At 34.8% G+C, this 27677-nt stretch overlaps 6 protein-coding genes across 6 annotated transcripts in view; 3 read left to right on the top strand and 3 right to left on the bottom strand.

Moving 5' to 3' along the window:
* Nucleotides 1–3080, bottom strand: part of LOC18033580 (U4/U6 small nuclear ribonucleoprotein PRP4-like protein) — a 4820-nt gene extending 1740 nt beyond the window's left edge. Inside the window, exons 1-4 of the mRNA XM_006421134.2 lie at nt 2982–3080; nt 1607–2522; nt 429–882; nt 107–306 (exon numbers count right to left, since the gene is read on the bottom strand). Of these exons, the coding sequence (XP_006421197.2) occupies nt 107–306; nt 429–882; nt 1607–2517 (1565 nt within the window). The 5' untranslated portion in view covers nt 2518–2522; nt 2982–3080. The remainder of the gene's footprint in view (nt 1–106; nt 307–428; nt 883–1606; nt 2523–2981) is intronic.
* Nucleotides 3081–4603: 1523 nt separating this feature from the next.
* Nucleotides 4604–7287, bottom strand: LOC18031503. The gene is made up of 2 exons (XM_006421133.2): nt 6827–7287; nt 4604–6037 (listed from the first exon to the last, which is right to left on the bottom strand). The coding sequence occupies exons 1-2, from the start codon at nt 6936–6938 to the stop codon at nt 5115–5117; spliced, it is 1035 nt and encodes a 344-aa protein (XP_006421196.1). The 5' UTR covers nt 6939–7287; the 3' UTR covers nt 4604–5114.
* A 3948-nt stretch (nt 7288–11235) lies between these two features.
* On the bottom strand, nt 11236–16113 carry LOC18031557 (uncharacterized WD repeat-containing protein C17D11.16). Its single transcript, XM_006421132.2, has 17 exons — nt 16046–16113; nt 15798–15931; nt 14923–15125; nt 14594–14673; nt 14418–14513; nt 14206–14329; nt 13589–13647; nt 13406–13486; nt 13089–13159; nt 12878–12974; nt 12671–12745; nt 12418–12516; nt 12081–12227; nt 11953–11982; nt 11792–11854; nt 11609–11686; nt 11236–11500 (listed from the first exon to the last, which is right to left on the bottom strand). The coding sequence occupies exons 2-17, from the start codon at nt 15917–15919 to the stop codon at nt 11417–11419; spliced, it is 1509 nt and encodes a 502-aa protein (XP_006421195.1). The 5' UTR covers nt 15920–15931; nt 16046–16113; the 3' UTR covers nt 11236–11416.
* A 238-nt stretch (nt 16114–16351) lies between these two features.
* On the top strand, nt 16352–20750 carry LOC18033327. The gene is made up of 5 exons (XM_006421129.2): nt 16352–16850; nt 17248–17460; nt 18336–18484; nt 18581–18649; nt 18731–20750. The coding sequence occupies exons 1-5, from the start codon at nt 16659–16661 to the stop codon at nt 20568–20570; spliced, it is 2463 nt and encodes an 820-aa protein (XP_006421192.1). The 5' UTR covers nt 16352–16658; the 3' UTR covers nt 20571–20750.
* Nucleotides 20751–21040: 290 nt separating this feature from the next.
* LOC18031991 (probable inactive purple acid phosphatase 16) lies at nt 21041–22973 on the top strand. Its single transcript, XM_006421128.1, has 5 exons — nt 21041–21284; nt 21522–21749; nt 21952–22228; nt 22295–22463; nt 22761–22973. The coding sequence occupies exons 1-5, from the start codon at nt 21041–21043 to the stop codon at nt 22971–22973; spliced, it is 1131 nt and encodes a 376-aa protein (XP_006421191.1).
* Nucleotides 22974–23447: 474 nt separating this feature from the next.
* LOC18031470 (probable inactive purple acid phosphatase 16) lies at nt 23448–27468 on the top strand. Its single transcript, XM_006421125.2, has 5 exons — nt 23448–23782; nt 24514–24738; nt 25520–25796; nt 26093–26261; nt 27104–27468. The coding sequence occupies exons 1-5, from the start codon at nt 23494–23496 to the stop codon at nt 27314–27316; spliced, it is 1173 nt and encodes a 390-aa protein (XP_006421188.1). The 5' UTR covers nt 23448–23493; the 3' UTR covers nt 27317–27468.
* Nucleotides 27469–27677: the final 209 nt, after the last annotated feature.

Raw genomic sequence — 27677 nt, 5'->3', positions numbered from 1 at the left:
AACCTGGAAAGGAAATATGTAAGATTAAATGAGGCATAAATGAAGAACTTATAATTCAAATAATCGATTTTCTTAAAAAATAATAATTACGCCACAAGACAAATGCACCTTCACTGTCATGTCATACGACCCTGTCACTAAGAAGTATCCTTCTTGAGGCTCAAACTTCAATTGTGATATGAGATTCGAGTGTGCTGGTATGACGTATAAAGATTTTCTCTTCCTTAAGTCCCATATTCGACAAGTATTATCCTCACCACCAGTTGCTAGATGGTATCCATTAGGTGAAAAACTGATACCAAGTACCTGAAAAGCAGAGCAGAGATACAACTCAATCAGGATTATATTGCTAACCAATAGCATAAAATGAAATAAAATCATGATTAAATTATAAAAGAAAAGGAACAGAAAAACGACTGAAGTCTCACTGGCTTCACATGGCCTTCCAAGGCAAGAATACTTCTCCCTGTACGGAGGTCCCAAACACGTGTCAAAGCATCTAGTCCGCAAGAAGCTGCCAAAGATCCATCAGGGTGGAAGGCAATTCCATAGACACTTCTACTATGCCCTTCCTGAAGAAGCAACTCTACTCCGGTATCTACATCCCACAGTCTCCATGTCTTGTCAAAGCTGGTTGTCCCCAGGTATTTCCCTGATGGATGGAAGGCTATTCGAGCAAGACGGTCCAGATGGCCTTGAAAAGTATTCAGGAGAGATCCATCAGTGTTCCACAACCTTGCCGTCCGGTCAGCAGAAGACGTAGCCACATGATTGCTCACAGGCGAAAATGTAACATCAGTGGCGCGTTCTGTGTGTCCCTTCAAGGCAGAGAACTTTTGCAATCCTGGCATGCTCCATATCTTAACAACTCCACTCAAGGAGCTAACAAAAGAAAAACAAGGAAAGACCTCAAATTACTCTCAGATAGGATTGTAAATGGACTCTTTCTGCGCTGATGTAAAGTCATAATTAATACCAAATGTGGGTTGCAATTTTCAGCTGAACTTCCGATAAGTAACTTGAATATGTATCCTCTAACCCAAAAGAAGAGAAAGGTATTAACTAGTTCAACAGATTCATCATATGCAATCTTTCAAATACAGAAAAGAAACTGTTTACTTAACTAGAAGAACATGGCAGTATTCCAGATTCTTTAGCCAAGTAGTTTGGAGAGTTTAATGGGTGGTTTTTTTTAGAGTTACAAGCTTTATTTATAGACAAAAATAATAATAATAATCAGTGAGATTCATGGTCCTTGTGAGTGTCTGTGTCAATTTTACTTAAGTCCAGACTTTCTGATTTTCTTGATATCTAGATGTGTAAATTATCAACCACAGCATACACTCAATAGTTGGCAACTTATTTATAAATTGCAATGTTAAAATAATGTGAGAAATAGAAATAATCGGAGTGGCCTTCTCATGACAAGAACCAATAAAAGTGGGCTCCTGAGGCCACAAATTGGCTCTTTTAATTACAGAAGTGAGTGCTTCAAGTAGAAACAAAACATTGCTTAACATGACAAGCGTAGTCTGAACATTGCAAAGTTATGGATGTCTGAAGGAATGTAATATAAATATACTGGGGAACAGAAAGAGAGAGATACCTGGTTGCAAGCAGGTTTCCATCACGTGAGTAGGAACAACCAGAGAGTGGCCGATCATCCCCAGATTCCGTGCAATCGAGGTACAAACTCTCCACCTTTTTAAGAGCGTAATCAATTTCCTCATCAATAGATTCATCGGGATTATCCCTTCTCCTCTGTGCTTGTTGTAGGCGCTTTGCTGCCTTCGCGATAGAATACTTAGCAATATCTACTCTGGCATCCAAGAGAGCCTTTGACCCCTCAGTATAGAAGGGGTACTGGAGCATTTCTTCCTCAACATCTGCCCCAGTAGCAGTTGCTGCAGCCTCCTCCTCCTCAAGAGCTTTCATCAGCCTATCTAACTGCCCTTCAGAATCGAGCTTTGCCATAAGCATCCGCAGCCTGTCCCGCCTTTCCATCTCTCGTTCTCCAAAAAATGTTATGGGCTCTCCAAGCCGACGAAGTCGAGCACGGACAGCCATATCATTAGTGGGCACTGCTAGCACAGCAGCACGCCGTTTCATAAGCAGATCTTGCTTTGCCTTTTCCTGTCGCTCCCTCACCTGTCTGCTCTCTTCCGAAATCTCATATTCAACTGCAGAAGCCCGGGTTGGCCCAGGTTCATCACGGTCAGACTCAGAGTCACTAGTTCTGACCTCACCATTCTGTGCTGGCACTGGAGGCTTAAACACCGGGGGGCGTACAGGAAGTGGTGCTAATGGAGCAGGAACTTGAGGAGGTGGAATTGTGGATATCGGAGCAATAGGAGGCACAACTGCCGAAACCATAGGTGGGATAACTGGTGGGATAATAGGCTGAACCGGTTGAGATGGAGTTACTTCAATTGTAGATATCAGTGCTTGACTATCAGGGACTGCAGCGGAAGACACTGGCAGTGAAGTTGATACCGGGTTTTCCTCTTCAGCCGCCATGAGACCTAACCGAAAGAACTCATAAGTTAAAGTAGAAAAGTATGTGTGCACGTGTGCATCAAATACTGGTAAAATCAAACCCAAACGAGTGGAAAAATGTAAAATAAAATTAGGGTAGTCAGTTATTGCAGCTCAATTTCCTAAGTTTAAAGCCAACAGCATTTTCAATTGAAAAACAGCAATGCCAGAACAAATACAAGCTTCGGCAAAGACAGGAACAAAGCATCAAAAAGATAGTGCACAAGAGAGCACGTACGAACAAGAAAATATGCAAGTGAAATCAAAACCCTAAAATCAGAACTAGTTCAGGCATTAATTTCCTTTCAAAGAACTTCCAGCTCTCAGTTAATTTCCCACAAGACATAAAGCAAAGTCTCTAAAACCCTAAATCTCGATTATTGATTTCAGAAACCGAATTATTTAAAAAAAAAGAAAAAGAAAAAGAAAACAAACTAAAAGTTTACCTTAAACTGTGACAATAGAAGACGAACGGATGTTCACTTCACTGGTTCGTTTTCTGGTAATTTGAGTCCCTTCTCTTTGAATGAGTTAAGTAAGACATACAAATTTGAAAAAACATTAATATGTAAAAAAAAAAAAACAATTTCTTTATTGTTAAAAAAAATTAAAAAAAATGATTAAAAAAAGAGTAAACTTTTATTACCCCACTAGCCCTAATATCTATAACCATAATAACCTTTTAATTTTTAAATTGAACACTAAACTGAGCTATTTTGTTTCGAGTACATTTGTAGTATTGTATGGTCAAGGATTAGTTATATATTATTTTTTATGCAGTAATTACCGATCATGATATCATATTTTTCTCAATTAAAAAACATATTGATTTTTAAAAAATTATGTATAAATGTAAATGAATATATATATTTGACCTGAGATCATAAAGTACGGAAAATATCTGGAAAAATTTTAAAACCACGCGATTTTAAAAGTTTAAAACTTAAAGTGTTTAAATCGCATATTTTATGTGTTTTCCCATACGTTCCCACACTTTAAAATTCTGTATTAAAATATTTCTATATATATATATATATATATATATATATATATATATATATATATATATATATATATAGTTTTTAATTTTTTTGTGACTTGACAATTGTCTATTTGGACATATATATTTCTTTTTAAATGTGTACATGTGATATATTAAAAAAATTTGGAGGCCATTTGATGAAATTTTATTTAAATGATTTTTGATTTTTTTTGGATGATTTTTATTCTCTTTTTTTTTTAAAAAAAAAAGAAACTGATTTCAGTTGTTAAAAAAGGAGTAATATGTGCTTACAAAGATTTTTTAAATATAATTTGGATTTTATGTGTTTTCCCAGACGTTACACTTTAAAAATTTCGTATTAGAACATTTATATATATATATATAGAGAGAGAGAGAGAGAGAGAGAGAGAGAGAGAGAGAGAGAGAGAGAGTTTTAAATTTTTTTGTGACTTGACAATTGTCTATTTGGACATATATGTTTCTTTCTAAAATTTTAATTTTGTATTTAACCCTATATAAGCATTTCATTTTTTTTAGCATTTTTTTCATAATTAATCTCTAAAAAATACAAATTTTATTACAAATAAGAGATTTAGTTGCCATTGAGCTAGATTTGAAAAAAACAAAATTACATTATTTGATGATATAAAACTGCATAATTTTTGTTTTTTTTTCCTTAAACGAAATTGTTTATGATTTTTTTTCTTAAAGAATATTTAATTAAAAAAGGGGCAAAACTTTATATGCGTACCAATTATTATATAAAATTGATAAGAGTTTCTTTTATAAATAAAATTATGACATTCAGTTTGATTCTTTTTTTTTTCAAATAAAAATCAAATCGTTTCTACTTTATCTATTAATTCAAATTTCTCACAATTAATCTCACGGTGGAAAGTTGTCAAAAAAAAAAAAAAACTCAAGGTGGAAAGAAAAAATAACCTGATGCATTTAAATTGGCGATAGTAAGTTGTATTCAATTTTAGATAAAAGACAAAAAAAAAAAAAAAACCCACACGCTTTTGAAACTGTGTTAGATATTCATTTCACCTCTATGCTGCCCAATATAATTTGATTTTATACCAATGTTATTTGATTCTTGCACCAACATTATTTGTGTATGCTGACCTACATGCAACATAGGAGTTTGCAGACACAGCTAATAAACTTCATCAACGTAATAACTCCTAAGCAGTAAAGAGAATATGGGAATTACTGAAAGAGAACCTCATATTATTGTTTGATCAAAATTATGTAACACATCAAACTTTCCAGACTCATCCAAAAACCTCAATCATCTTGATGAGGGTTGATCCTCTCAACTCTTTCAAGACTTCCAAGCCAGCGAACAAACTCAACATAGATACCCAGCACTACAACAATGCCCACCTTCCAATACATCAAACAATTTTCAAAACCTTGGATGAGTCTACTAAACAAACTAAACATGATGCGAACACAACCAGTACTTCCTCAAATTGGTTTCATCTGTATTATATACTCGCGACACAGGGCAATAAATGAATTTAATGATAAACCAGACTACCTATACTAACTATATTATATACCTAACTGCTTACAAAACTTGTTTCTCCCAACCCCATGAGATTCCTGCTTTGCCAAATCCATTATGGCTAATTGGACCACAAGAATTCATTGAGTTCCACTGGCTTGGAGAATGTTTTCCACCCGGAAGTGGTCTCTCACAAACAAAATTAGACCTCTTATATCCTCTTCTACTCTTCCATCTACGATCCATACGGTTGTAGTCATCACCCTGGAATCTTGATGTTTTGTACCTTGACATGTTCCAACCCGTGCCTCCTCTCTTCCTGCTATACCCGTCACATATTTCCCAATCTCCACCTCTTCCGTAATTCACATTACTCGACTCATTATAGCTATTCTCCCACTCATTATAACTGTTATCTTGCTGATTCCATTCACACGAGTTGTTCCAACAATTACCCCATCCATCATCTTTTCTTTCTTCATTGCCGTTGCACTCCCAAGGATTTTCACAAATACCAGTACTGGCATTCTGGGCAGAGTCTCCATGAATAGGAGCCACACACAAGTCAGTGCCTTTTTTGAAATTCTGCTCTGAATCCCCCCATCCAGTGCAAGAAAATGACTGATTCAAGAGGAGAGCACTATTAAGATTCACAACCTTCTTATCTTTATCAACCTCTTCTGTAGCTTTTGGTTCCCGTTCCAAGTCCAAAAGCAGCTCAGGGTCAGCGTCGGAGTTCCAATCAATTTCATCAATATAAACATCAGGATCAGGCAATGATATGTCGCAGGGAAGGTCATTTATCTTAGCCCAAAACCGGGTTTTAGCATTGTGGAATGCCTCTTCAACAGCAGAGTCATTCCATTGAACAACATTTTCGTAGAGGTACATAAACCTCTTGGCTTCTAAAAGCTTTCCCCATGGAACAGAACCAACTGAAGTGCAGAACTTTTTCTCCCACAAAGGTACAGTAGGTCGCCAATTAGCTGCAGTGAAAAGTAAAAAAAAATGTAAAATTCAGTTAATTCTTGCATGCCTGAGTTTCCACTTGATCAAATACAACAAGCTATTTTGCCCCAGAAAATTGCTGGGCAAGCCAAATCCAAAAATGGGGCTTTTTGGTTTGTTCTGCTAGGCAAAATACCTGGACAAAGTATCACTGCTGGATCAAGAAAAACTAAAAGCCACATTTTCCTAGAAGGAAAAGAATTTGAACAGGGGACAACTAGAGACAGGTCCTCAAAAATTATGCCAAATATAGCTAAAATGCATATGAAAATAACAAGCAGGGAAAAAAAAAGAGTAAAGACTAATAAGAAGAATAGGCTAAACAAATACAGAAAAATTCCTTGGAAACTACAACATGGCCGATTCAGGCATTTCACATCCTAAACTAAGTAATCTGTCAAGTTTCCAAAATAATTCATCACACATATTTGGTACTCCAAACTATTTCCCATATTTGACTTCCATAACAAGCAGAAAAAAGCTAGGCACATAGCAAATTATACATTTATCATAATTCATATCTAAACTTAAGCATATAAGCTTTAATTTTACAACCCAAACCACCATTTTTTTTTTAATTTCTTTGTTCACAAAACAAAGGAGTAGAAACGCATCTTAGAGTAACCATCATTAAAAAAGAAAAAAGAAAAAGAGGCAACAATAATAAAATCTAAGTAGAACCCAGTTGATAAAACAAAAAAACCCATTAACGAAAACAAAAAAACAAAAAAAAAATCTTAGAAAGAAATTAATTAATTAAAACATACGATGAGGAGGAGGCTTTCTGTTGTGTGATCTTGGTTGTGTGCCCTGAACTTCTTGTTGATGATGATGATGATGATGATAAAAATCACCTTTTGGCCTCCTCCAGCTATCCATTTTGAACGAACAAACAAAAACAGGACTCTTCTGACAGACAAAACAAGTTAAGTAATTAAGTAGAAGCAAATTCACTACTTATGCCTTTTGTTTTATTTATTATCTATTTTTTATTTTATACAATAAAGCCAAAAGGCAGCAGATACAAGAAGAGAGAGTTGCAGGTCTGTGAAAGAGATGAGAAGATGAATATGAAAGATTTGGTCAAGAAGATGGTTTTGATTGTTCAGGTAATCGCCGAAATTTGAGGAGAATTTTAGGTGATCATCACCAACATGGCAACTTCTTAAAAAAAATTATTTTATTTTTTTCGTTTTTCTGTTTTTGTTTTCGTTTCCAACTGCTTATCGAAAACCGAAACAAAGAAGTATTAAGGATTTTCACAAAATCTCTACTTTAGTATTTATAGCCCTCGTTTTTAGTCTAATTACAGAATTGTACATTATTTGCACAGTGGTCCTGAGTCCCGCCCCTTCATTTGCGATAAGAAAGACATTGCGTCAGAGGCGGTGAAGTTTGTCGTTTCCCACGCTCTTATTTCGAGCGTGCTCTGCCCTTCCTTCGCTACACTTCACCTTTTTATTTATGTTCCTATTTTTTAAAAATTAATCATTTTTCTACATTTTATTATTGCCAAGCAACAAATTAATGACGGGGTTGTATCAGGTTTTGAGTTTATAAATATTTGAAATTGAAGGAGATTAAATATTTATTAAATCACAAATTATGTTTGAGGTTTAGGTTATTTTAAGTATTATATTTCAGTCTATTCTAATATAATATTTTTCATTATTGTAAGTGGAAAATTCAGAAAAATAATTTGAAAAGGGTTAGATTAAATAATAAGAAAATATAAAACTAAAAATTTGAATATATAAAATACTTGCTAATACATTTGTAATTGTTTTCAATGTATTTTCATATTTAAAAATGTTATGCAATAGCCTCATTATCAATAAAATTAAATGTATCGTTTCATATGTAAACAACCACAAAGCTAATCATCTCATCCTATTTCAAAATGATTCTTCACAAATTGCATTATTGAAAACGTGCTCTACTATAGAAACTAGAGAAAATAATCCTACTTTTGAGAATAGAAAAATATTTTGAGTGGTGGGCTATCATTATTTCTAAATAAAAAGTAGATTTTTGTAATTTGTAAAAATTAAAGTTTAAATTTTATAGATTTATAAAATTTAAGTGGCTAAATTAATAGATTTAATATAGGTTAATTTGAAATACAAAATACTTATTTATCCATTTATTCTTAGATTTTTATTTTGGGGGCCACCGAGACTTGAGCCCCCAGTAGAGGCTCAACCCTTAACCAAGTTAGACAATTGCCTAGGGCTCTATCAAAAATTGAGGCCCCAATTTAGGATAAATCAATTTTTTATACATTAATTTTATGCTTTAAAAGTAAAATTTTTAAGTGAAATAAATTTTCTTTTATTTTCTAATATATGATCAAGATCCATCCAAATTCTTTGTAAATATATTTTAATGACCCATTAAAATTCAAAGTATAGTGTCTATCTATTTCAATATATCAAAATCCACAAAGTAATATAAAAAGCACAAAAATTGGATTAATATTGAATCCTTATGCAATCTCATCACGTATTCATTTTCTTTTTCAATATTTTTTATAAAGTTGTTGCAATTTTAAAAATATATTATAATCTAAAATTTTAGATCTATACAATTGTAATACAGTCCAGAGATCAGTCGAACAATAACTTGAAAGTTCTCACAAATAATCACCAAAAGAAGTACATTAATCTACATTTTTTAGACTATACTTACTTTTTTTAATCATTAACATAAACATTAGTTTCTAGTTTTACAATTTAACAAAATAAATTTTAATTGCAATATTTATTTGAAATTTGTCTAAGGCCCAACATTATCTTGAGCTGGTCCTATGAAACCCTGCAAATCACATGCTAGATCAGCTGTTGGTTCTTGTGACGATGTATTTTTTGTTGTTTTGGTTCGTAATGAAAGGTTTATTTTTTTATTAAGAAATAAAATTATTTTTTAATAAGTAAATATTCATGTTGAACTAAAAAAAAAAAATCCTTAAAGTTGCATGAATTCAACTAAGCATTACCTAATTACTTACATTTTTTTTTCTTTCTTAAGTCAAACCTTTTTCTTTTGTCTCTTTACTAAATTGGGATCGAAAGATACTTTAATTACTATTTATTGAATATTATCAACGAAAAGGATCTCAACAATGAGTTAATCTTCGCTTGCACCTTAGGTTCGCAAAGCTCCACAGTTGTTGGAGCAAATTCAAAAAATAATAATAATAATACTAATTAATTTCTCTTTAAATAGCAAGGCGGTTTGGGAGTGTATGTTACACGCGCGAGTGATGGGATGGGTAGACCAATTTTGACCAAGCAGCCTAATCTCTGTAGATGAGTCGGCGGCACGACGCGACTGTCCTGACTGTTGATGCTGGAAAACACGAGTCGGAATGACCAAATTACCCTTCATTAACGAATGAAAATCACTTTGCGGAATAACTGTGTCGCTTTGCTGTTTGATATTTTACTAGTTAAAAAAATTAAAATCGTCTGGAAAAAGGAAGAAAGCTGCCACTCACAAGGACAATTCCTTGCGGCCCAATTCTTGTTTATTGACCAATCTACCCTTTACGGACCAATTAATTTTGGTGATTGGCCATGGCAGATGTGGTAATTTTGAAATAAAATTGTGGATAATTGACTAGAAAAACTTACCGAATTGGAAAGATCGGTTTGGCAAACTATTGGACAGTATTTCTTTTTCAATTTTTTTGACACTTTCTGAATATGCTTCTTGTAATGAAAATTATTAAATGGATTGTTAATTTTAATAAATAAAAAGGTAATTTTATCAATTAGAAAAAGAAAAACCCGAGATCAGAGAAAGTGTGGGTACTTTTTTCTACCAATTTTGACAACACCTTAAATTTATATTCAAAATTTTATTCTAATAATTATTTGATCTATGTGTGATTGAGAAAAGCTGAAGAAAGATGAGTCTTAAAAGACATAACCTGAATCTTCTTCATTTTTTTTTTTAACCAACCATTCCTAGGCAATATGTTTTTCTCACACACCTTTTTTCGTTTATGGTTAGATATTCTAATGTTTTAGGCGTAAAGTGACCACGCCAATCCATCTCGAACTTAGTGGTCAAACTCGATTGCGATTACAACAGTGTAAGGGAGATCTTGTGAAAAAATAACTCGACACTAAGATTATAAAAATCTTAACACTTCTAATTCTTATTGTTTCTGCAATACGAAAAAAATGAAATAGCCGTCTTATCTAAGATTTCAATTATAAAAAACCTCTTACCATTGAGTTAAAAGTACAATTAGATTCAATTACCAAGGGTGACTAGGCGGATAACATAAATCTGTATATATCTATGTATATATATTATAATAAAAAATTAAGGGCTCAAAATTAATTTAAAATTTATGCACCCACTATCTTTGGGGGGAAAAAAATTGAGTTACATACATACAACCTTTTTATTCAACCTTTGAGTGGACCAGAAGCATGACTTACTTTTCTTCTAGGAGAAGAGGAAGGAGGTAATGTAAGACGCGAGTCTTTGCTCAAACTTGGAACTTGCCTTTTCATCATACCAAGAAAGCTTACAAGAAATTTCGACTTTATTTTTTTGAAGATTTAAAATAAATAAATAAAAAAAAGGTTTAGTGCGTGTTCAGTTTTGTAACCTTGACTTGATACAGTATTAAAGAAAATAAATAATTAAAAAAGAAAATAAATAATTAAAAACACTTAGTGATACTTACTCAAATTTTATTATTAAAATTTCATTTGGAATAAACTCATCCAGTTAACATAAGAAATACAGCAAATTTATTTTCAAAAAATAAACCATCATTTGCCAATTAATCAATAACGTATCACATACTATCTCATTTGAGATGAATTTTTACATAAGCTTTTGATTGGGAAAAAAAAAAAAATCTATGATGAAGACGTGTCACATGCCAACGCATACCACATGAGCAAAATTGGTGTAATCCCATAAAGCAGAAGAATTATCATAAAATGAAATGCTCAGAATTTCTAATTTTTAACCAAAAAAAAGAAGAAGAAGAAGAAGAAGAAGAAATTTAAGCCATTTTCTATTACATGGAGGACACAATCCGTTCTTGATTTTCCATGTACATCTGTTTTTGACTCTCAAAATGGCTTAAATTATCATGAAATGAAATGCTCAGAATTTCTAATTTTTAACCAAAAAAAAAAAAAAGAAGAAGAAATTTAAGCCATTTTCTATTACATGGAGGACAAAATCTTTTTTTGATTTTCCATGTACATCTGTTTTTGACTCTCAAACACCCATTACGAAACTAAAGAAACAAACAAAACATTTGCACTATTATATAAACTCCAAAACTATGCAGGCACCAGTGGACCTGATTGTCCCATTTGATCATGTCAAATTACAGACTGAGGTTTTTTTGGCTTGCTGTACTTGCTAAATCTATTGGAGATCCCCGCATCGGATAACGTATCCCATATCTGAAATTTTACAGGAATTTTATTCATCATCATGTAACCATATATATATATATATATATATATATAAAGTATTATAATTGAGAGCATTTGTAAGATTTTCGCACTCACTTCCAGTTTCCCTTTGGAGCCTCCAATAGCTAGTACGAATGGACTATCCTCCGAGAAGGCAACTGAAAAAACAGCTCCCTAAAAAATTCCAGAACAAGTATAAGAATTCATTTCAAATTGTTTCGAGTTAATCATGAGTTACACAGAATGCACTCACAAGGTTTTAAGGAAAGAATCACTTACTGCTTTAGGGTTTCGGGATGCAATACATGATGGTTGGTTGTTTGACAAATCCCAAAGTTTCACCTGCACCAAATGAAGAGCTCAATAAAACCATGGAACCCTTTCACATGCAGACAGGTGTAACAGGTCCATGAGGCCCAGAAAAATAGGAAAGAACTTACCATTTTATCTGTAGATCCAGTTGCCAGAAGCTGCAGAAAATCGTAAGTGTAATTACTATACTGAATAAATAAGAAAAATTTTGAGCCCCCCCAAAAAGAAAAAAATTGAGAAAAGGATAAAAATGTACATTGGGTACTAATGGATTATAAGAAATGGTGCAAACAGCTTTGTCGTGTGCATGAAGGGTAAAACTTGATTGTTGTGATGTAGAATCTGGATCAGATTTGGCTGTCCGAATATCAAAACCTTTGATTGTACCATCTTCAAGACTCACCTAAGAAGACAAGTAAATGAAATTAATTAAATTTTATTGCCTCTCAATTAAAACATAAATATACCAGAATCTAGACTTATGAGACAAATTATTTTATTGAGCACATACACATAGGTACACACACTCACAGAAGTGCACACTAGAAACCAACTTCAAGAGGATGGTCCAAATAAAAGGTTAAAGTACAAACCACGAATGAATGCTCAGCGTGTGGATCCCATGCCAAGCTTTCTACGTCAGCTGCAACAGCCCACTTGAAACCAGAATGTGTAGATATCCTTGCATCCTTCTGCAATGCATATGAATGGAAAAGATATCAACATAATATCTTCAAATTACAAATTATTAACTCGATGAAACGTTAAACTCCTGAATTTCCCATTTCACTTCACTGATAGCTTTCTATGAAGGATTTACATATATATATATAGCAAATTAATTACCATGACAACTGAACGATCAAAAGATCCACTAAGAAGAATTTGGGGCGAATGATGATTCCATGCAACTGCTTGAACCTGAAAGGAATAGTAGGAAACTGAAACTTGGGCAAATTTAATAATACAAGTAACCTAAATTTAGCCGAATGTAATCCTAGATCATTTTGTAATAATTAATGATAGATCGTTGGTGCAAGAGTAAAACCCTGCCTTATCTGTATGATGCTCCAAGGTGAGATTACATTTTCCTGCAGCCACATCCCATATCTTAACTTGTTTATCAGCACTTGCACTAGCAAGAATATTCCTGGTTTTATTGGATTAGGAGGGAGAAGAAAAGGGTTAAGGACAATAACAAGCACCGGTGCATGAAGGTGGTAACAAGCAAAAGAACAGTATATACTATGAACATTGAACAAACCTGAACTCCTTGTTCCAAGCAAGACCAAGCACTGAATCGGTATGACTACCCTTTTTATATTTAATTGACGACTGCATGTAAAGCAAGAAGCAAGCATTCATAAAAATATTAGTCAAGCTGAAATCTGCATAGAAACGTCAAATTAACGTAATCAGAAGAAGCAAAATGCAGGTCACAACACAATCAATAAACTGCAAGTTCAAAAGTCATCTTAATGAAGACCTCCACACAGGCACAGTAGATGTAACAAAAGGATGTTGCTTCAAATTGAATGTTTGAGGAGCATTAAACACAGAATGAAATTAGTAGCAGCCAACCTTCTTTCCTTTCTTACTCTTCTTTTTCTTCTTCTCCTCATCAATGCCACCCAATATAACGTGCGGTTGTACTTCATCAATCTGAGAACAGTGAAGATGATAAGAGACTTCAAAATAATGTCCCTATTAATAATTTGGTCAAATTATAAACTCATGATATGATGATATCCACAATCCACATACAACATCAAGGTCCCATATCTCGATGGCAGGTTCCATTGAGCCAACAGCCATAAAATTCCCTGCCAACAATTGAAATAATTCATCAGCAAATCAATTGCAACAAGCAATGAAACAATAAAATCTGAGTAGAAAACAAAAATTGCTAATATTGCAATGCTTCATGACATGATCCTCATGAATAATTGGAGTTCACTCAAAGAGAAAGCTAAAATATAACATTGTAAAATTCTTCTCCTAGTTAGCGTACCATCAATGGTATTATCCCCACCATTCTCAACCCATCACCAAAATTGAAAAGACGAAAATAAAAAGCAACGAAGTAATTATTTGAAGGTAACTACATATTTCCTTTTCTGCCTGGTAGATCAGAAAGGGCAACCCAAAATGTCCTATTTTTTGATATCCAGAAATCCCTTGACCTTACAACCAAACTACCTTTTGCCCGAGGGTAGTTGGATCCCGACATTACTACAATTAAAAGAAAAAGGAGTTTAAAAAATTGACTAAGATTTTTTTTTTTTAATTTTCCCGTCTCTGTCTGGCTGCCAGCATTACTGCAATTGAACACATTAAGCTCATGCAATAGAAATACCAGCTAGAAAGTACAAATGTCTAACCTTTTTCTCGGTCTTTTAGTGGGCAATCAAGCCATGCCATGCAAAGGGGAAACGCTGGAATGATGATATGATGGTGAACATACAGATTCGGATCACCACCATCTGATTCCTCAAGTATATAGACCTGTTAAAGTCAATAATCCATGAGTATTTGCATGCTCAGTGCATGTGAATGTGCACATGAGAGGGAGGAGAGTATATGCATTACGTGCCTCGAGATGGCTGACATCATCCTCATTACGTGCACAAACAATGACTGCATCATTTGGATTAATGGTCATGTCCTCAAGATCTTCAGAATCCTCATCCTACAAGGAAGTTGTAGTTGCATCAGAAGCCAAATAGGTAATGGAAGCCAAATCGCATCAAAAGAAAGTTGTGTGCTTACATCTTTGTCCTTTAGATAGGGATCCATTTGATTACTTGCATAGTAAAGGTCCCCAAGCCCCTTGCCAAATATCTCAACACCTGAAATCAACCAGATAGATGAAGTATTTGATGCATTTGATATTTTGTGGCAAGGAAAACAACTGTGATATAGTCTTAGTATTTCTTCAAGCCTTGAATTCACACAATGGCTAATCTTCTTTGACATCTTAAACACCACAAACCATCCTCCAACTTATCAGGCATATGAGTTACAGCCCCTCTTTTGAAAATGAAATAAAACAAAGGAAATAAAAGAATAGAAATCAAAGAACAGCCATTTGAAGCTACCATCATCTTCATCATCATAGTGGTCCATGTCGAGTTCCTTCAAGCCATCAGTAATATCATCAAATTTAGTCCCCGAATTCTTGCTTTTGGAAGTTTTTCCAAGTGCATTTGCGACAGCTACCGCTTGGGAGGCGTCATCAGACTGCTTGGCCTCATCCTCAACCTCCATATCTTCATCATCATCCTCACTGCGATCATCTTCACTGAACAAATGAAAATAATCATAGTAACCTTAACCAATCATTCCACTGCCAAAATCTAATTTTTGACCACCATTCACACTTTGCTGTTCAATTTCGTATGTACTCATGATTATACAATTTGACGAAATATTAATCAGAGAAATATTCTTACAAATCTTTTGATCAGGAACAAGTGATCAATATATGCATCCATTGTGCAAGTCTATTCATCCTATGGAAAAGAATAAAGCATCATCTAGCTATAGAGTATTATTATAATAACTTTGTTTACTTTTGGCATCCTTTTACTGCGATCCTTAATGCAATAAATAATTCAATTAATACCTTATGTTTACATATTCAGTTTCCGTAAAATAAAAAAAAAAATAACAGTCCATTATATCACTACGAATGTCAAGATTAGGCCAACATAATCCTTCTCACGAGAATAAGGTTGAAAACTCATGATTATTGCTCTGAGTTTCCAGAAATACGAACTTTACTTATGAAACCAATGTATCCTTTTACTGAAGCTAAAACAACATCTCTAGCTACAATAAGCTGTCAGTCTGTAATTTCTCTCCAGATTATGTTTCTAAATCAACTAATTCCATCATACAGGCAACAGAAGCAATCAATAAATACGAAGCTGAATGCAAAGTAACAACATTAAAATTAAAAAAAAAAACTCACATTTCATGTTCCAAAGCGCCGCTGTTTATAATCTCTTCAATTTCTTCCTTCGATGGAGGCTCAGCCTCTTCAGGCACGGCCTTCGAAGCCCCTTTGGGCACCCACGATACTGCTGCTATCATCCTTCAAAATTACTTTTTTTTTTTTAATCCACAAACAAATTGATATAAAATCAATCGTTAGAAATCAAATGAGAGAGCATTAATTAAATTAAATTGAATTTATTATGAGTTATTCGTAAAATTTACCCAAAATTTAAATAATTTAAGTTGTAGTTGCAGAGAAGCTTAAGTAATTAGCTTGTTCAAGTTTTTGGTTCTGTTTTGGAATGAATTGTGTGTAAATTGCCTTTGCCTAAAACCCTAGCAGTTCGGATCCGGGTTTCCTAACTGGGATATGAGTTTATCGGGTTCGGGTTTCCGGGTTAAATTAATTCCTGGAGCACGTGCCAATCACACTTGTGGCCGTATTAACGAAACCCCCCAAAGCGGGCAACGGCTAGTAATTATATAAACGGCTACTTTGTCTTCTTTCTTCACAACTCGCACCTCCTCATTCAAAGATCATCATCACTCTCTCCACTTTCTCTCACTTTCCAAGAAAAATTATCATTTTCTTGCAACAGAAAAGTGATTTTCTTACCACATGAATTTAACCCCACTTCCCCATTGATCCCCGAAAGCTTTCTCGGGTATTCAAGAAGAGGGTCTCAAGATTTTCCCTAGAAACTAACACATCACTGTTCCCTTCCTTTCTCACTCACTCTACTAGCCTTTAATGTGATTAATTTCAATCAAAGGGTTTCAAGATTTTCCCGGGAAAAAAGGCAGTGGATCATTTTCTCTGTCAAAGAAGCCAAGCATGTGGCCCCACGTTGACAAAAATTTCTCGACGCCGCCGCCTACGTGGAGGAAGCAACGGTCCTTGCCATCGCCGCTTTCGGAGAGGAAGAGAATGTCAACACCGGTGAACAACAAAAAAGGTGACATCTTTCATGTCATTCACAAAGTGCCTTCCGGTGATTCTCCTTATGTCAGGGCCAAACATATTCAGGTGAAAAGTCTTCTTTTTATTTATCAATTTTTTGATTAATCTATGCTTAAATTTCTTGTTCATGTTTATTTATTAAGTTTTGGAAACAATTTGATTCTTGAATGTTATCAAAAGGAAAATGGGGTTAGGAGGCACTTTCTTGTTTTTGATTCCTGCCCACATGCATTAAGTCTTTTTGAAGGAAAAATCCAAGATAACAAGAACAAATGAATTGTGAACTTTTATTTTTATCTTTGTTGCATTTTACTTATAAATGAAAATTTTACTTTTGGGTTGTTGAGCTTAATATCAAGAATAGCTGAATGCATAAATGTTCAAGATTAAGGGTTTTAGAATTCTTCAGTGGAAGTCTGCTTCTGTTTGTATCTTTTGTAATTTTTGATTTTTTGAAATACAGTTGATAGACAAAGATCCAAGCAGGGCAGTTTCCTTGTTCTGGGCTGCTATTAACTCTGGGGACCGAGTTGACAGTGCCTTGAAAGACATGGCTGTTGTGATGAAACAATTGGATCGATCAGATGAGGCAATTGAGGCGGTCAAGTCCTTTCGTCATCTTTGCCCTTATGATTCTCAGGAGTCACTTGACAATGTCCTAATTGAACTTTACAAAGTAAAACATCATTCTCTTTTGATAATTTGCTTATATTTCTCTTGTCATTCCTTATAGTTTGCTGATCTTGAACTAGTTGGTATTGAAAATATGAGTTACGGATATGAATGGTCAAATATGAGTACTTTTTCTTGCATGTACACCATTTAATATCTACGGACATTTTGAATAACCTAATATACTATAGGAAGGTTGAAAGGTAGGTCATAACATATTCATCTCGTTTGATGATATGGTTGCATTTTATAATTTCATACAACTAATTGAGAATGTATTAAAAGAGTCTAGTACTGTTATATAGCCATGTTTCTGCAGAGCGCAAGCGAGTGAGAGAAATTTTTAAGATTCTGCAACAGAACTGTTGTATTGAAAATGTGGAGCAATTGATACTTTTTTATTCCATCAATTCAAGAAGATTTTTCTTAATTTTTTGGAAACTGGTCACGAAGAGAGAATTCTCTTTTAAGGCTAAATGTGCCCAATTTTTGAGTTTCCACTGGCTTCATTATTTCAATGAATTTTCAGTATTTCCGATTAAAGGATCCATGTTTTATTTATTTATTTCAAGAACAAGGTACTAGCTTTGGAGAAAGGTAATATATGTTACAAGCGGAGTGTAAATAGACAGTTGTCAGATTAATTTTGCTCAGCCACAAGCACATTTAAGGGGTATTATGGAGCTGTAAAGTATGAATTTAATATTGTGTTCCTGGTTTCTTGTTTATGTTCAACTAATGTGGTCAAATCTCATGGTGTACAGCCAAATCAATCACTTGCAGTGATGCTGTTATGTTGATTTCATTGCTCTTCTATAGCTTTTCAAGCAGCTCTTCGTGTAGATCCACTAGTTTATTATTGTTATGCTGTTTTTGCAGAGGTCTGGGAGGATTGAAGAAGAGATTGAATTGCTTCAAAACAAACTGAAGAACATTGAAGAAGGAATAGCTTTTGCTGGAGTGAAGACAAAGATGGCAAGATCGCAAGGGAAGAAGATTCAAATAACTGTCGAACAAGAGAAATCAAGGTCAATTTTGCTTCTACTTATAATTCCCTTTCTTCTTGCTTATTTTCACTGAATATCTTATTACATTTATCTAATTTTGTACACCAAACAATGCAGAATACTTGGGAACCTGGCATGGGCATATATGCAGCAAAACAATTTTGAAATGGCTGAACAGTATTACAGGTAAATCCTTTCATTGACAGGAATTTTTTAGCTATATATGTATGGTTGTACCATACCCTTTAACTCCAACATTTGTCACAGGAAAGCTCTATCTCTAGGTGTGGACAAGAACAAGCAATGCAATCTTGCTATCTGTTTGATGCACATGAACAGGGTGACAGAAGCCAAATCTCTGCTTCAGGCAGTAAAAATTTCAGCTGGAAATAGACAAATGGATACTTCCTATACTAGATCATTTGAATGTGCAATTCAAATGCTGACCGAATTGGAGTCACCATCAGTGTTAAAACTGACTGAGCTGGAAGTAGGTGACGATCAGAAAAACCAAAGACCTTTTGCATTGCCTGCTGATGGACGCACAAATCCTCAAGTTACTTGCTCAACCAGTGAAGGTCAAAATCATCATCTGTCTACTTTCAGTGTCTGCAGAAGCCTGGCAAATGGACATGATGAGGAAATACTAAATGAACAAGATAGGATAGCCTATTCCAGAAACCATCATGAGAATAAGCACGGTTTCCTTGGATATGACAAGGGGAGTTTGAAACTTATGTCATCTGGACCAAGGGCAGCTTCTCAATTTTCTCTACCCTTGTTTGTTGATAATGGGAGGAGAGGTTCTTATATTGGAAATCCACATGGAAAATCTGGTTTAGCCAGCACAATGAAGAAAAATTGCGGTAGCTCACCGGGAATAGGAGTAAGTTCTGCACACCAGGAAGCACATGTTTCCCCAGCTGCCGTTAGAAGGAATCTTGAAGTTCTATTTACACAACCAAGAAGACCATTTAGGGAGTTCAGTGATGGGGAACAGGGGAAAGACAGATGGGGACCAATTGGAAGTTCAAATATCAATCAGTCATCTGAGAAAACTTTACACACTTACAGTACTGTTCTATTTACTCAGCCAAGAAGATCATCTTCACGTGAGCATAACATGGAAGATCAGAGAGTAGCAAGATGCAGAGAGAAACCAGTTGGAAGTTCAATCCTCAAACTGACATTTGAGCAAGCTATACCCACTGAAAATCACCAAGCACAAGCCATCCCCTTTGTTAAAAGAAAACTGGTAGTTCCAACCAAGGATGAATCAAAAATTGGATTGCCAAACTCAAAAAATGCTTTGCCTTCACCCAATTGTGAAGACTGGACAAGGAGATCATGGAAAGATAATGATCAGGTGAAAGATGAACCAGTGAAACAACCTCTGCGAACAGCAGTAGACAGAGACTTGAAAAGTACTTGTTGGAAAACTGATGGGTTTGCTTTAACAAAACATATGGTGATGGAATCCGGCTCACAGTATATTTTGGATGAAATGCAGAAAATGAATACTTGTGGAAATGGTGATGACCAGAAGAAATTGGCTATAGAAGGGAGTAACTCAGCTACCACATTGCCTACAGGACCCAGCATGGCTGTTGATAATACCATAGAGGGATTAATTACTTCCATTGGTAATCAGAGCATCGATAATATTTCAGATATTCTGCAACAATCTATTGCAGAAAAAACTAAGTCAAGCCTGGATTGCATTGCAACTACGGATAAAAAGAGTTGGGCGGACATGGTTGAGGAAGAAGAAAACGAAGAGCAAGACGAAAATCTGAACTCCAACATAGTTTATCCAAGTTCTTGTGCACAGAACCAGATAGACTACTTAAGCCAAAAGCTTGAAGACTCATTTGATCTCAAGGATGGACATGCAGCATCCAGAAATGCTGCTTTACCATCAAGAAATCTAAAAGCTAGGCGTTCTTTATGCTTTGATCAGCAGCTGAGCCCAGAACCAAAAGTTCACTTTTATTCTTCCCCACTGCCAAACAAGGGTTTGAAGTTCAATAACTCTATGCCTGGGACGATGAGGGTAAACAGATTGCAGGTATTCCGGGACATCACTCCTTTTCCAGACAGTCCATGAATCCCAGTACTAGCAAGAAAAAGGGTTTCTTTTATTCATTACATTCTTTCATTCATTATGCAGCTCAGTTTGTTACTGCTGCGTAAACCATTGTACATCATCTGCTACACACCTATCCATATACTGTAAAAGAACATTCTGTAAAAAGTATTGTGATTGAAGAAGTGTACAATTGTGTTTCCCTGATCTTTATCTATTTTACTTATCTTATGAGACTTGATTTAGATGATAAGGACATTCCAACTTCTATTACTAACCTCAACAACCGACAAGAAACCCCAGTAAAAGACAATATAATAAAATAAAAGCTTGTTTAGTAATTTTTATCATTTTGGACAACCACCAAGAATATACTCTGAACTTCCAAGAAAAATGATTCCGTTAAAACCAAGTAACCAACCAACTAATAATCCTCAAAAGTCAAAACAAACAGCAGCAGCAACAAATTTGTACTCATTCACTCTTTCATTATGGCCAAGTTATTGAATCATTGGAATGCTCTATCATTGATTAATCTGTATCTATACTTACCATCCATCATGACTGTTGGAGAGACACCGGAAATTAATGCACAGATGCGAGCAGGTGCACCGTTCAAGATTGTTCTGTTTGCAGACCTGCATTTTGGAGAGAGTGCGTGGACGGATTGGGGTCCATTGCAGGATGTAAATTCTAGCAGGGTCATGTCTACTGTGCTTGATGATGAAGCTCCAGGTTATATCATCATTCTTTGTATATATGTCATTTTGAAATTGACCAGTTATGAATAAGAAAATCTACCAATATGATCCTATATTATATTTTGTTAGATTGTATCGGCTTTGCAGTGTTGCCTTACTAGAGAAAATTGGTTCAAGTCACTGCTTTATTTTCTCATCTAGTATTAAAGCTTTCCAGACGCTTGCTTTCTTTTTTCTTACTTATTCTAAAATGAACTGAGTGATATTGCAGATTTAGTCATATACCTTGGAGATGTGATTACGGCCAACAACATAGCTATTGCAAATGCAAGCCTGTACTGGGATCAAGCTATCTCTCCAACAAGGGCCAGGGGCATACCATGGGCTAGTGTATTTGGAAACCACGATGATGCAGCATTTGAGTGGCCATTAGAGTGGTTTTCATCCCCTGGAATTCCACAACTTCACTGTCCTACAGAGGCCAATTCATCATATTCAGGTTAGTCTGTTGTTTCAAAGAATGCTAATAAGTCTCAGTCAATAGAAATGAACCTGTAATTGCTATCTAGGAATTGATCCACTGGCCTGCAATGCCTTCTTAAACACAAGTTACACTAGCTTAGTACAGGCTTAGGTATGAATGATGTTTTTTCACTTGTTATTGCAGTTTGATATATGCTTCACCTAAGCTTCCATGCCAGGGGAAGAAGAGTGTGATTTTAGAGGCACGCCTCGTCTAGAGCTAATGAAGAAAGAGATTGACCATAACGTGCTTTCGCATTCTAAAAAGGGTCCTGAAGATCTCTGGCCAAGTATTTCAAACTATGTCCTGAATGTCTCATCATCACATGACCCAAACATCGCAGTGGCCTATTTGTATTTTCTTGATTCTGGTGGTGGCTCCTACCCTCAAGTCATATCAAGTGCCCAAGCAGAATGGTTCCTACATAAAGCTCAAGAGATCAATCCTGATTCAAGGTATAACAATTTACTGTATGCTTCTTTAAAGGCGTTTGTTCAATGAGACAAGGAACTATTTGACAGGGTTCCTGAGATAGTGTTTTGGCATATACCAAGTAAAGCTTATGAGAAGGTAGCTCCAAAGTCTGCAATCAAAAGGCCTTGTGTGGGTTCAATTAATACGGAAAGTGTTGCTGCTCAAGAAGCTGAAATGGGTATAATGGACATTCTTGTCAGCAGATCTTCTGTCAAGGTGAGTTTGATTAGTATGCATTTACTTTTTCAGTCCATATAGTTTGAAATGAGTAAGTCTAATTCATCAAATTTGTTGCAAAAACTACTCGGAACATTCCTGTCATTGCTTTTGTAATATTAAATGCAACAAGTAAAGAACAGATGATAACTATGTATATTTTAACAGAAAAAAATTATATAAAAAAGCCATTTTAAGTAATTCATTAATATTGGGTAGCTGAAATTTGTTTGAGTGCATGTATGGGGTCATATTGAATTGTATTTATGTTTAATTGACATGGACTTAATGCTGCAGGCAGTGTTTGTTGGACACAACCATGGACTGGACTGGTGCTGCCCCTACCAAAGGCTATGGCTCTGCTATGCAAGGCATAGTGGTTATGGTGGCTATGGAGATTGGGCTAGAGGTGCTAGAATCCTTGAGATAACTGAAAAGCCTTTCTCTCTTAAGTCATGGATAAGGATGGAAGATGGTGCTGTACATAGTCAAGTTACATTGACTACTTAATTTGCATGCATCTTCCATATGTTGTTAAAAAATGAAATAAAATAAAATAAAATAAAATAAGAGTTGATTTTTTACAAATAAGAAATTGTATTTCACCATTCAAATATTTGAAATTTTAATTACTGTATAAAAATTTGTGTTTTTTTTAAATTTTAAATCACTTAATGTGACTCGACTAATGTAATTTCATTAAAATTTTAAAAGATTTATAGAGAAATTTAAGGGACAATAAATGCCCGCCAGGCATACTGTAATTTTTGGGATATTTTAGTATTATTTAAGATTACCAAAAAAAAGAAAAAAAATCATTTTTTTCCTTTTAATTTGATAAAAAAAATTATAGTTTCTTTTTAGGAGAGTTAAAAATGTTAATTTTTTTACAAGAAAATAATCAAATGAAGGACGTTTCAGTAATTTTGATATTATTCCCCAGCGCCAAGAATAAGGAATATACTTACTCCCATTCCATTTTGCACGGCTGAAAAACAAACTTAATTATCCTTGAACTTCATGGGACAAAATGGGCAAGTCATTGACCCATTTCTCCGTACAATCCGTACTCAATCTGTATGTACACTTGCAAGCCGTTCTGACTGTCGGATTCGCCTTCAGTCAACCCCAAGAGACTATCGGGTTACGCACGACGCCGGAAAATGATCATCTTCGCATGCGAGCAGCAGGTGGGCCCTTCAAGATATCGCTGTTCGCCGACTTGCATTTTGGAGAGAACGCGTGGACGGATTGGGGCCCACTCCAGGATTTCAACTCTGTTAAAGTCATGTCGACGGTGCTTGATCATGAAACTCCAGGTGAACATAGGGAGGGGCTGAATTTGATGAATTTCACTAATTTCTAATTGCATGTAGTATATTTTCTATGTATGAGGCCCCCTTATGTTTACGGTATTTATGTTATAGCCTTACCAAGTTTGTGTTTTCCGCATTATGATCTCTCATCGATAGTAAAGTCCCGACGGACTTTGTAATACATATATATATATATATATAAAATTTTAAATAATCTTATTTATTTAATCCATTTATTGCATATATTTAAAATTTTAATCATTGAAGGTTTATATTTTTAAACCAATTTCATTAAAAAAAGATTTTAAAAAATTATAAAATAAATAAAAAAATATACATATGTAATATTATGTAATGTAAAATTTAGATTTTTTAAGTTCAGATAAAAAATCCCGGTCCGGTGATAAAAACATATGTCCGGGCCGCATTGCCCGGATCCGCCCGGGGTTTTTGCCATCCTACTCACTGTTGGCCCTCTTAGTTTCACAAAAGTCTTCACTCATCGTTTGGTAATTGGGTATTATCAAGTTTCCTCTAAATCCAGACAGGGAAGAAGTTTGTTTTTAGTGTGTAATCTGGTGTTATAAAATATGAAGCTATGCCTTGCAAAAATGGATGTAAGATACACCCAAATCGAGCGCCCTGATGATGCAAAACACAGACTAAGCTTTCTTGTAACTTGCCTTTCTTTTTCTTCTTTTTTTTTTTTTTGTGGAAATGAATTGTCATTGCAGATTTTGTCATATACCTGGGAGATGTCATTACGGCCAACAACATGGCAGTTGCAAACGCAAGCTTGTACTGGGATCAAGCAATCTCGCCAACAAGAGTGAGGGGCATACCATGGGCCAGTATATTTGGAAACCATGATGATGCCCCATTTGAGTGGCCGTTAGACTGGTTTTCAGACTCTGGAATTCCTCAACTTTTTTGCCCTGCAGTGAATTCGTCATATTCAGGTCAGCTTGGATTTTAACTATGGTAAATGTAAATCAGTGAAAACCTGTCATTGCTAGGAAATGACTGGTTTATCATGCCTGCATTGCATCAGGTTCCTGGTCTTCTGCAGGAATAAATTTGTTGTCCCATAGATGCCCCATTGTAACTTGGAATAAGACTTGTCAAACTAAAATCTGTTTTGTTAATACTGAATACCTAGAATTACTTTCCTTTAGTTATGAATGACGTTTCCCCTTCAAATAAAGGTGTGATCCTTGAATATCCTCTGTATAATTAAACTAATCAATTTTTCTTAAGGTTAGTTTGTCAATAATAGATTAATACATAAAAAAGACATTTGCAAATTTACCTATTTTTGAACTGTGGTACACAATTTTAAATCATACGATATACAATGAAAACATTAGAGGGAAATGATGTCATTTTGGAGTCGATGGTTATAGATTGTTATTGGCACTCATCCGTGCCTTCATTTGAAGATGAAATTTGTCAAGATAATTAAAGAACGTAAATGTGACACTCTGATTCACAATTTCAAAATATTGCTGGCATAATTCTAATTTTTGTGATGAAGATTCCTTTGAATTTGTGATCTTAATTTTTGTAATGACTTGAAGTGTTTTTTTTCCCCACAAGATAGGGAGAAATAATTTCTTTATGGTTGTGAATAAGTCAGTTGGAATAACATGCAAAATGGATGTTGCTTTTACAAGATGTTATCAACTTTTTATTGCAGATTGATACTAGATTCTCCTAAGCGGGTCAAAATTTCCATGCCAGGGGAAGAAGAGTGTGATTTTAGAGGCACACATCGTATAGAGCTGATGAAGAAAGAGATAGATTATAATGTGCTATCACATTCTAAAAATGGTCCTAAAGATCTTTGGCCGAGTATCTCCAACTATGTTCTCCAAGTCTCATCATCACATGATCGACAGATGGCTGTGGCTTATATGTATTTTCTAGATTCTGGCGGTGGCTCCTACCCTGAAGTCATATCAAGTGCCCAAGCAGAATGGTTCCGACATAAAGCTGAGGAGATCAATCCTGATTCAAGGTAGATTGATTTATTTGAAGGATATTTTACACAGGACAGATATAAAGTTTTGAATATCAACTAACTAATTCATTTAGGTATTTTGTTGCCAAGATACGGAGAGAATCATGAAATGAGCTGAAAATTTGGGATGTTTTACATGTTAACATATCTGAGTCTGAGCTCTTTTCTATTCTTAGTTCAAATTGATTTTCATTAAAATTTACCTCAAGTAAAACAATTTGATCAATTTTACATTTTCTTTCATTCATTGTTTCGTTTACTTTCTATTCAATCTAACAAATATCATCTGACAGGGTTCCTGAGATCGTTTTTTGGCATATACCAAGTAAAGCTTATAAGAAGGTAGCTCCGTGGTTTGGAGTTCACAAGCCTTGTGTGGGTTCCATTAATAAGGAAAGTGTTGCTGCTCAAGAAGCTGAAATGGGTATAATGAAAATTCTTGTCAAAAGAACTTCTGTCAAGGTGAGATCTTAACCGAAGTGCTTACTTATGCAAGCACCTACCTACATTAAATCATGCATGTAAAAGTGCCATCTGTCTATAGAAACTCAAGATACACATGTCAAAAACATTTACAAGCATTACCAATAATGACTCTGATTTTGCTCAACCGTGATATTTCTTGACTGACCATCTTTTACCTACTGAAAGATAAGAACCCATTAAGCTCTCCAGTGGGTGGTGTTACAAGTGTCTGTAAACTTGGATCAGTAAGGAGTTATTACCAATAAACTCATCCTTGGCTAAAACTAAAACTGCCTCCTCTCAAACTGACTTTTATAATCTATTTGGAATCCAGTTTTAATCTTTTTCCCATTTTTTTAATTACATAATCACAAACTTACCTACTGAACCAACCAACACTCCAACACCAAACTTTTGGAATTCCATTTAAAGCTGGAAGAAAAGTAATTTTTTTCTGCATCTTTGAAAAATGTTTCTAGAAATGTGTCATTTGCTGTTGCTCCTTCAATTGGTACTTGAAGCTTAAATGGTTTTGGAATGTGAGGAGATGAACAACAGTTATTGACGCACCTAAATTGTAGATATTAGAAATTAATGGATGATGAAATGTCAAGAAAAGATGGAAAATGACCATTGAATGAGAATGCTGAAACTTTCATTAAGATTGTATTTTGTTATGAAGACAGTTTCCTCTCTTGCAAAATCCTCTTATTAGGGACCAATGCAGATGTGTGGCCCTAAAATTGAAATTGAAATTGAAATGAAGCAATGACTTTTATTTTGCTTTAATGCTGCTAATGGGGTCCTATTGAATTATAATGCTTTCACATGGAATGCAGGCAGTGTTTGTTGGACACAACCACGGATTGGACTGGTGCTGCCCCTATCAAAATCTATGGCTCTGCTTTGCTAGACATACTGGTTATGGCGGCTACGGAAATTGGCCCAGAGGTGCTAGAATTCTGGAGATAACAGAACAGCCGTTCTCTCTCAAGTCCTGGATAAGAATGGAAGATGGTTCTGTGAATAGTGAAGTTATATTGAGTTCTTAACTTAAAACTCTCGTGCTTTGAAAGTAAAATGCTCAATAAATAAGCAAACGTACGAGTGTTGTGCAATGTAAAACAATAAAATGATAATCTTCTTCATGCTTAAGTGATTGCTTGGACCCTGAATTTATTTATTTATTTATTTTTGGCTTTTTCACTTTTATTCTGCTTGCTGCTGCATAAATCATTACAGGCAAAAAAGATTATTCAAAACAAGCGATGAAAAAAAAAAATAAATGTAATCATGAATCTTCATTTTTATTTGTGATTACAATAACAAAACGAGAGTTTCATCAATGTTTGCAGATGGGGTGTGTGCATGTAATCATAATGACAAAATAAACTATTTTAAAAATAATTATTT

This window comes from Citrus clementina, unplaced genomic scaffold, assembly GCF_000493195.1.
Source record: "Citrus clementina cultivar Clemenules unplaced genomic scaffold, Citrus_clementina_v1.0 scaffold_9, whole genome shotgun sequence".
NCBI classification, from domain to species: domain Eukaryota; kingdom Viridiplantae; phylum Streptophyta; class Magnoliopsida; order Sapindales; family Rutaceae; genus Citrus; species Citrus x clementina.
Note: the sequence above shows the minus strand (reverse complement) of the source record. Positions and strands in the feature narration are given on the sequence as shown.

Excerpts from the sequence above, each read along its gene's own strand:
- LOC18031557 (XM_006421132.2), bottom strand. The coding sequence starts at position 15,919 with ATGATAGCAGCAGTATCGTGGGTGCCCAAAGGGGCTTCGAAGGCCGTG. Across the intron at positions 15,126-15,797 it reads GGCGCTTTGGAACATGAAAT|TGAAGATGATCGCAGTGAGG; the intron begins GTGAGTTTTTTT and ends TCATTTGTTCAG. Across the intron at positions 12,517-12,670 it reads TTGATCGTTCAGTTGTCATG|AAGGATGCAAGGATATCTAC; the intron begins GTAATTAATTTG and ends TATGCATTGCAG.
- LOC18031991 (XM_006421128.1), top strand. The coding sequence starts at position 21,041 with ATGGCCAAGTTATTGAATCATTGGAATGCTCTATCATTGATTAATCTG. Across the intron at positions 22,229-22,294 it reads GAGATCAATCCTGATTCAAG|GGTTCCTGAGATAGTGTTTT; the intron begins GTATAACAATTT and ends ACTATTTGACAG. Across the intron at positions 22,464-22,760 it reads TCAGCAGATCTTCTGTCAAG|GCAGTGTTTGTTGGACACAA; the intron begins GTGAGTTTGATT and ends TTAATGCTGCAG.
- LOC18033327 (XM_006421129.2), top strand. The coding sequence starts at position 16,659 with ATGTGGCCCCACGTTGACAAAAATTTCTCGACGCCGCCGCCTACGTGG. Across the intron at positions 17,461-18,335 it reads TCCTAATTGAACTTTACAAA|AGGTCTGGGAGGATTGAAGA; the intron begins GTAAAACATCAT and ends CTGTTTTTGCAG. Across the intron at positions 18,485-18,580 it reads GTCGAACAAGAGAAATCAAG|AATACTTGGGAACCTGGCAT; the intron begins GTCAATTTTGCT and ends CAAACAATGCAG.
- LOC18031503 (XM_006421133.2), bottom strand. The coding sequence starts at position 6,938 with ATGGATAGCTGGAGGAGGCCAAAAGGTGATTTTTATCATCATCATCAT. Across the intron at positions 6,038-6,826 it reads CAGAAAGCCTCCTCCTCATC|CTAATTGGCGACCTACTGTA; the intron begins GTATGTTTTAAT and ends TTTTCACTGCAG.
- LOC18031470 (XM_006421125.2), top strand. The coding sequence starts at position 23,494 with ATGGGCAAGTCATTGACCCATTTCTCCGTACAATCCGTACTCAATCTG. Across the intron at positions 25,797-26,092 it reads GAGATCAATCCTGATTCAAG|GGTTCCTGAGATCGTTTTTT; the intron begins GTAGATTGATTT and ends ATCATCTGACAG. Across the intron at positions 26,262-27,103 it reads TCAAAAGAACTTCTGTCAAG|GCAGTGTTTGTTGGACACAA; the intron begins GTGAGATCTTAA and ends CATGGAATGCAG.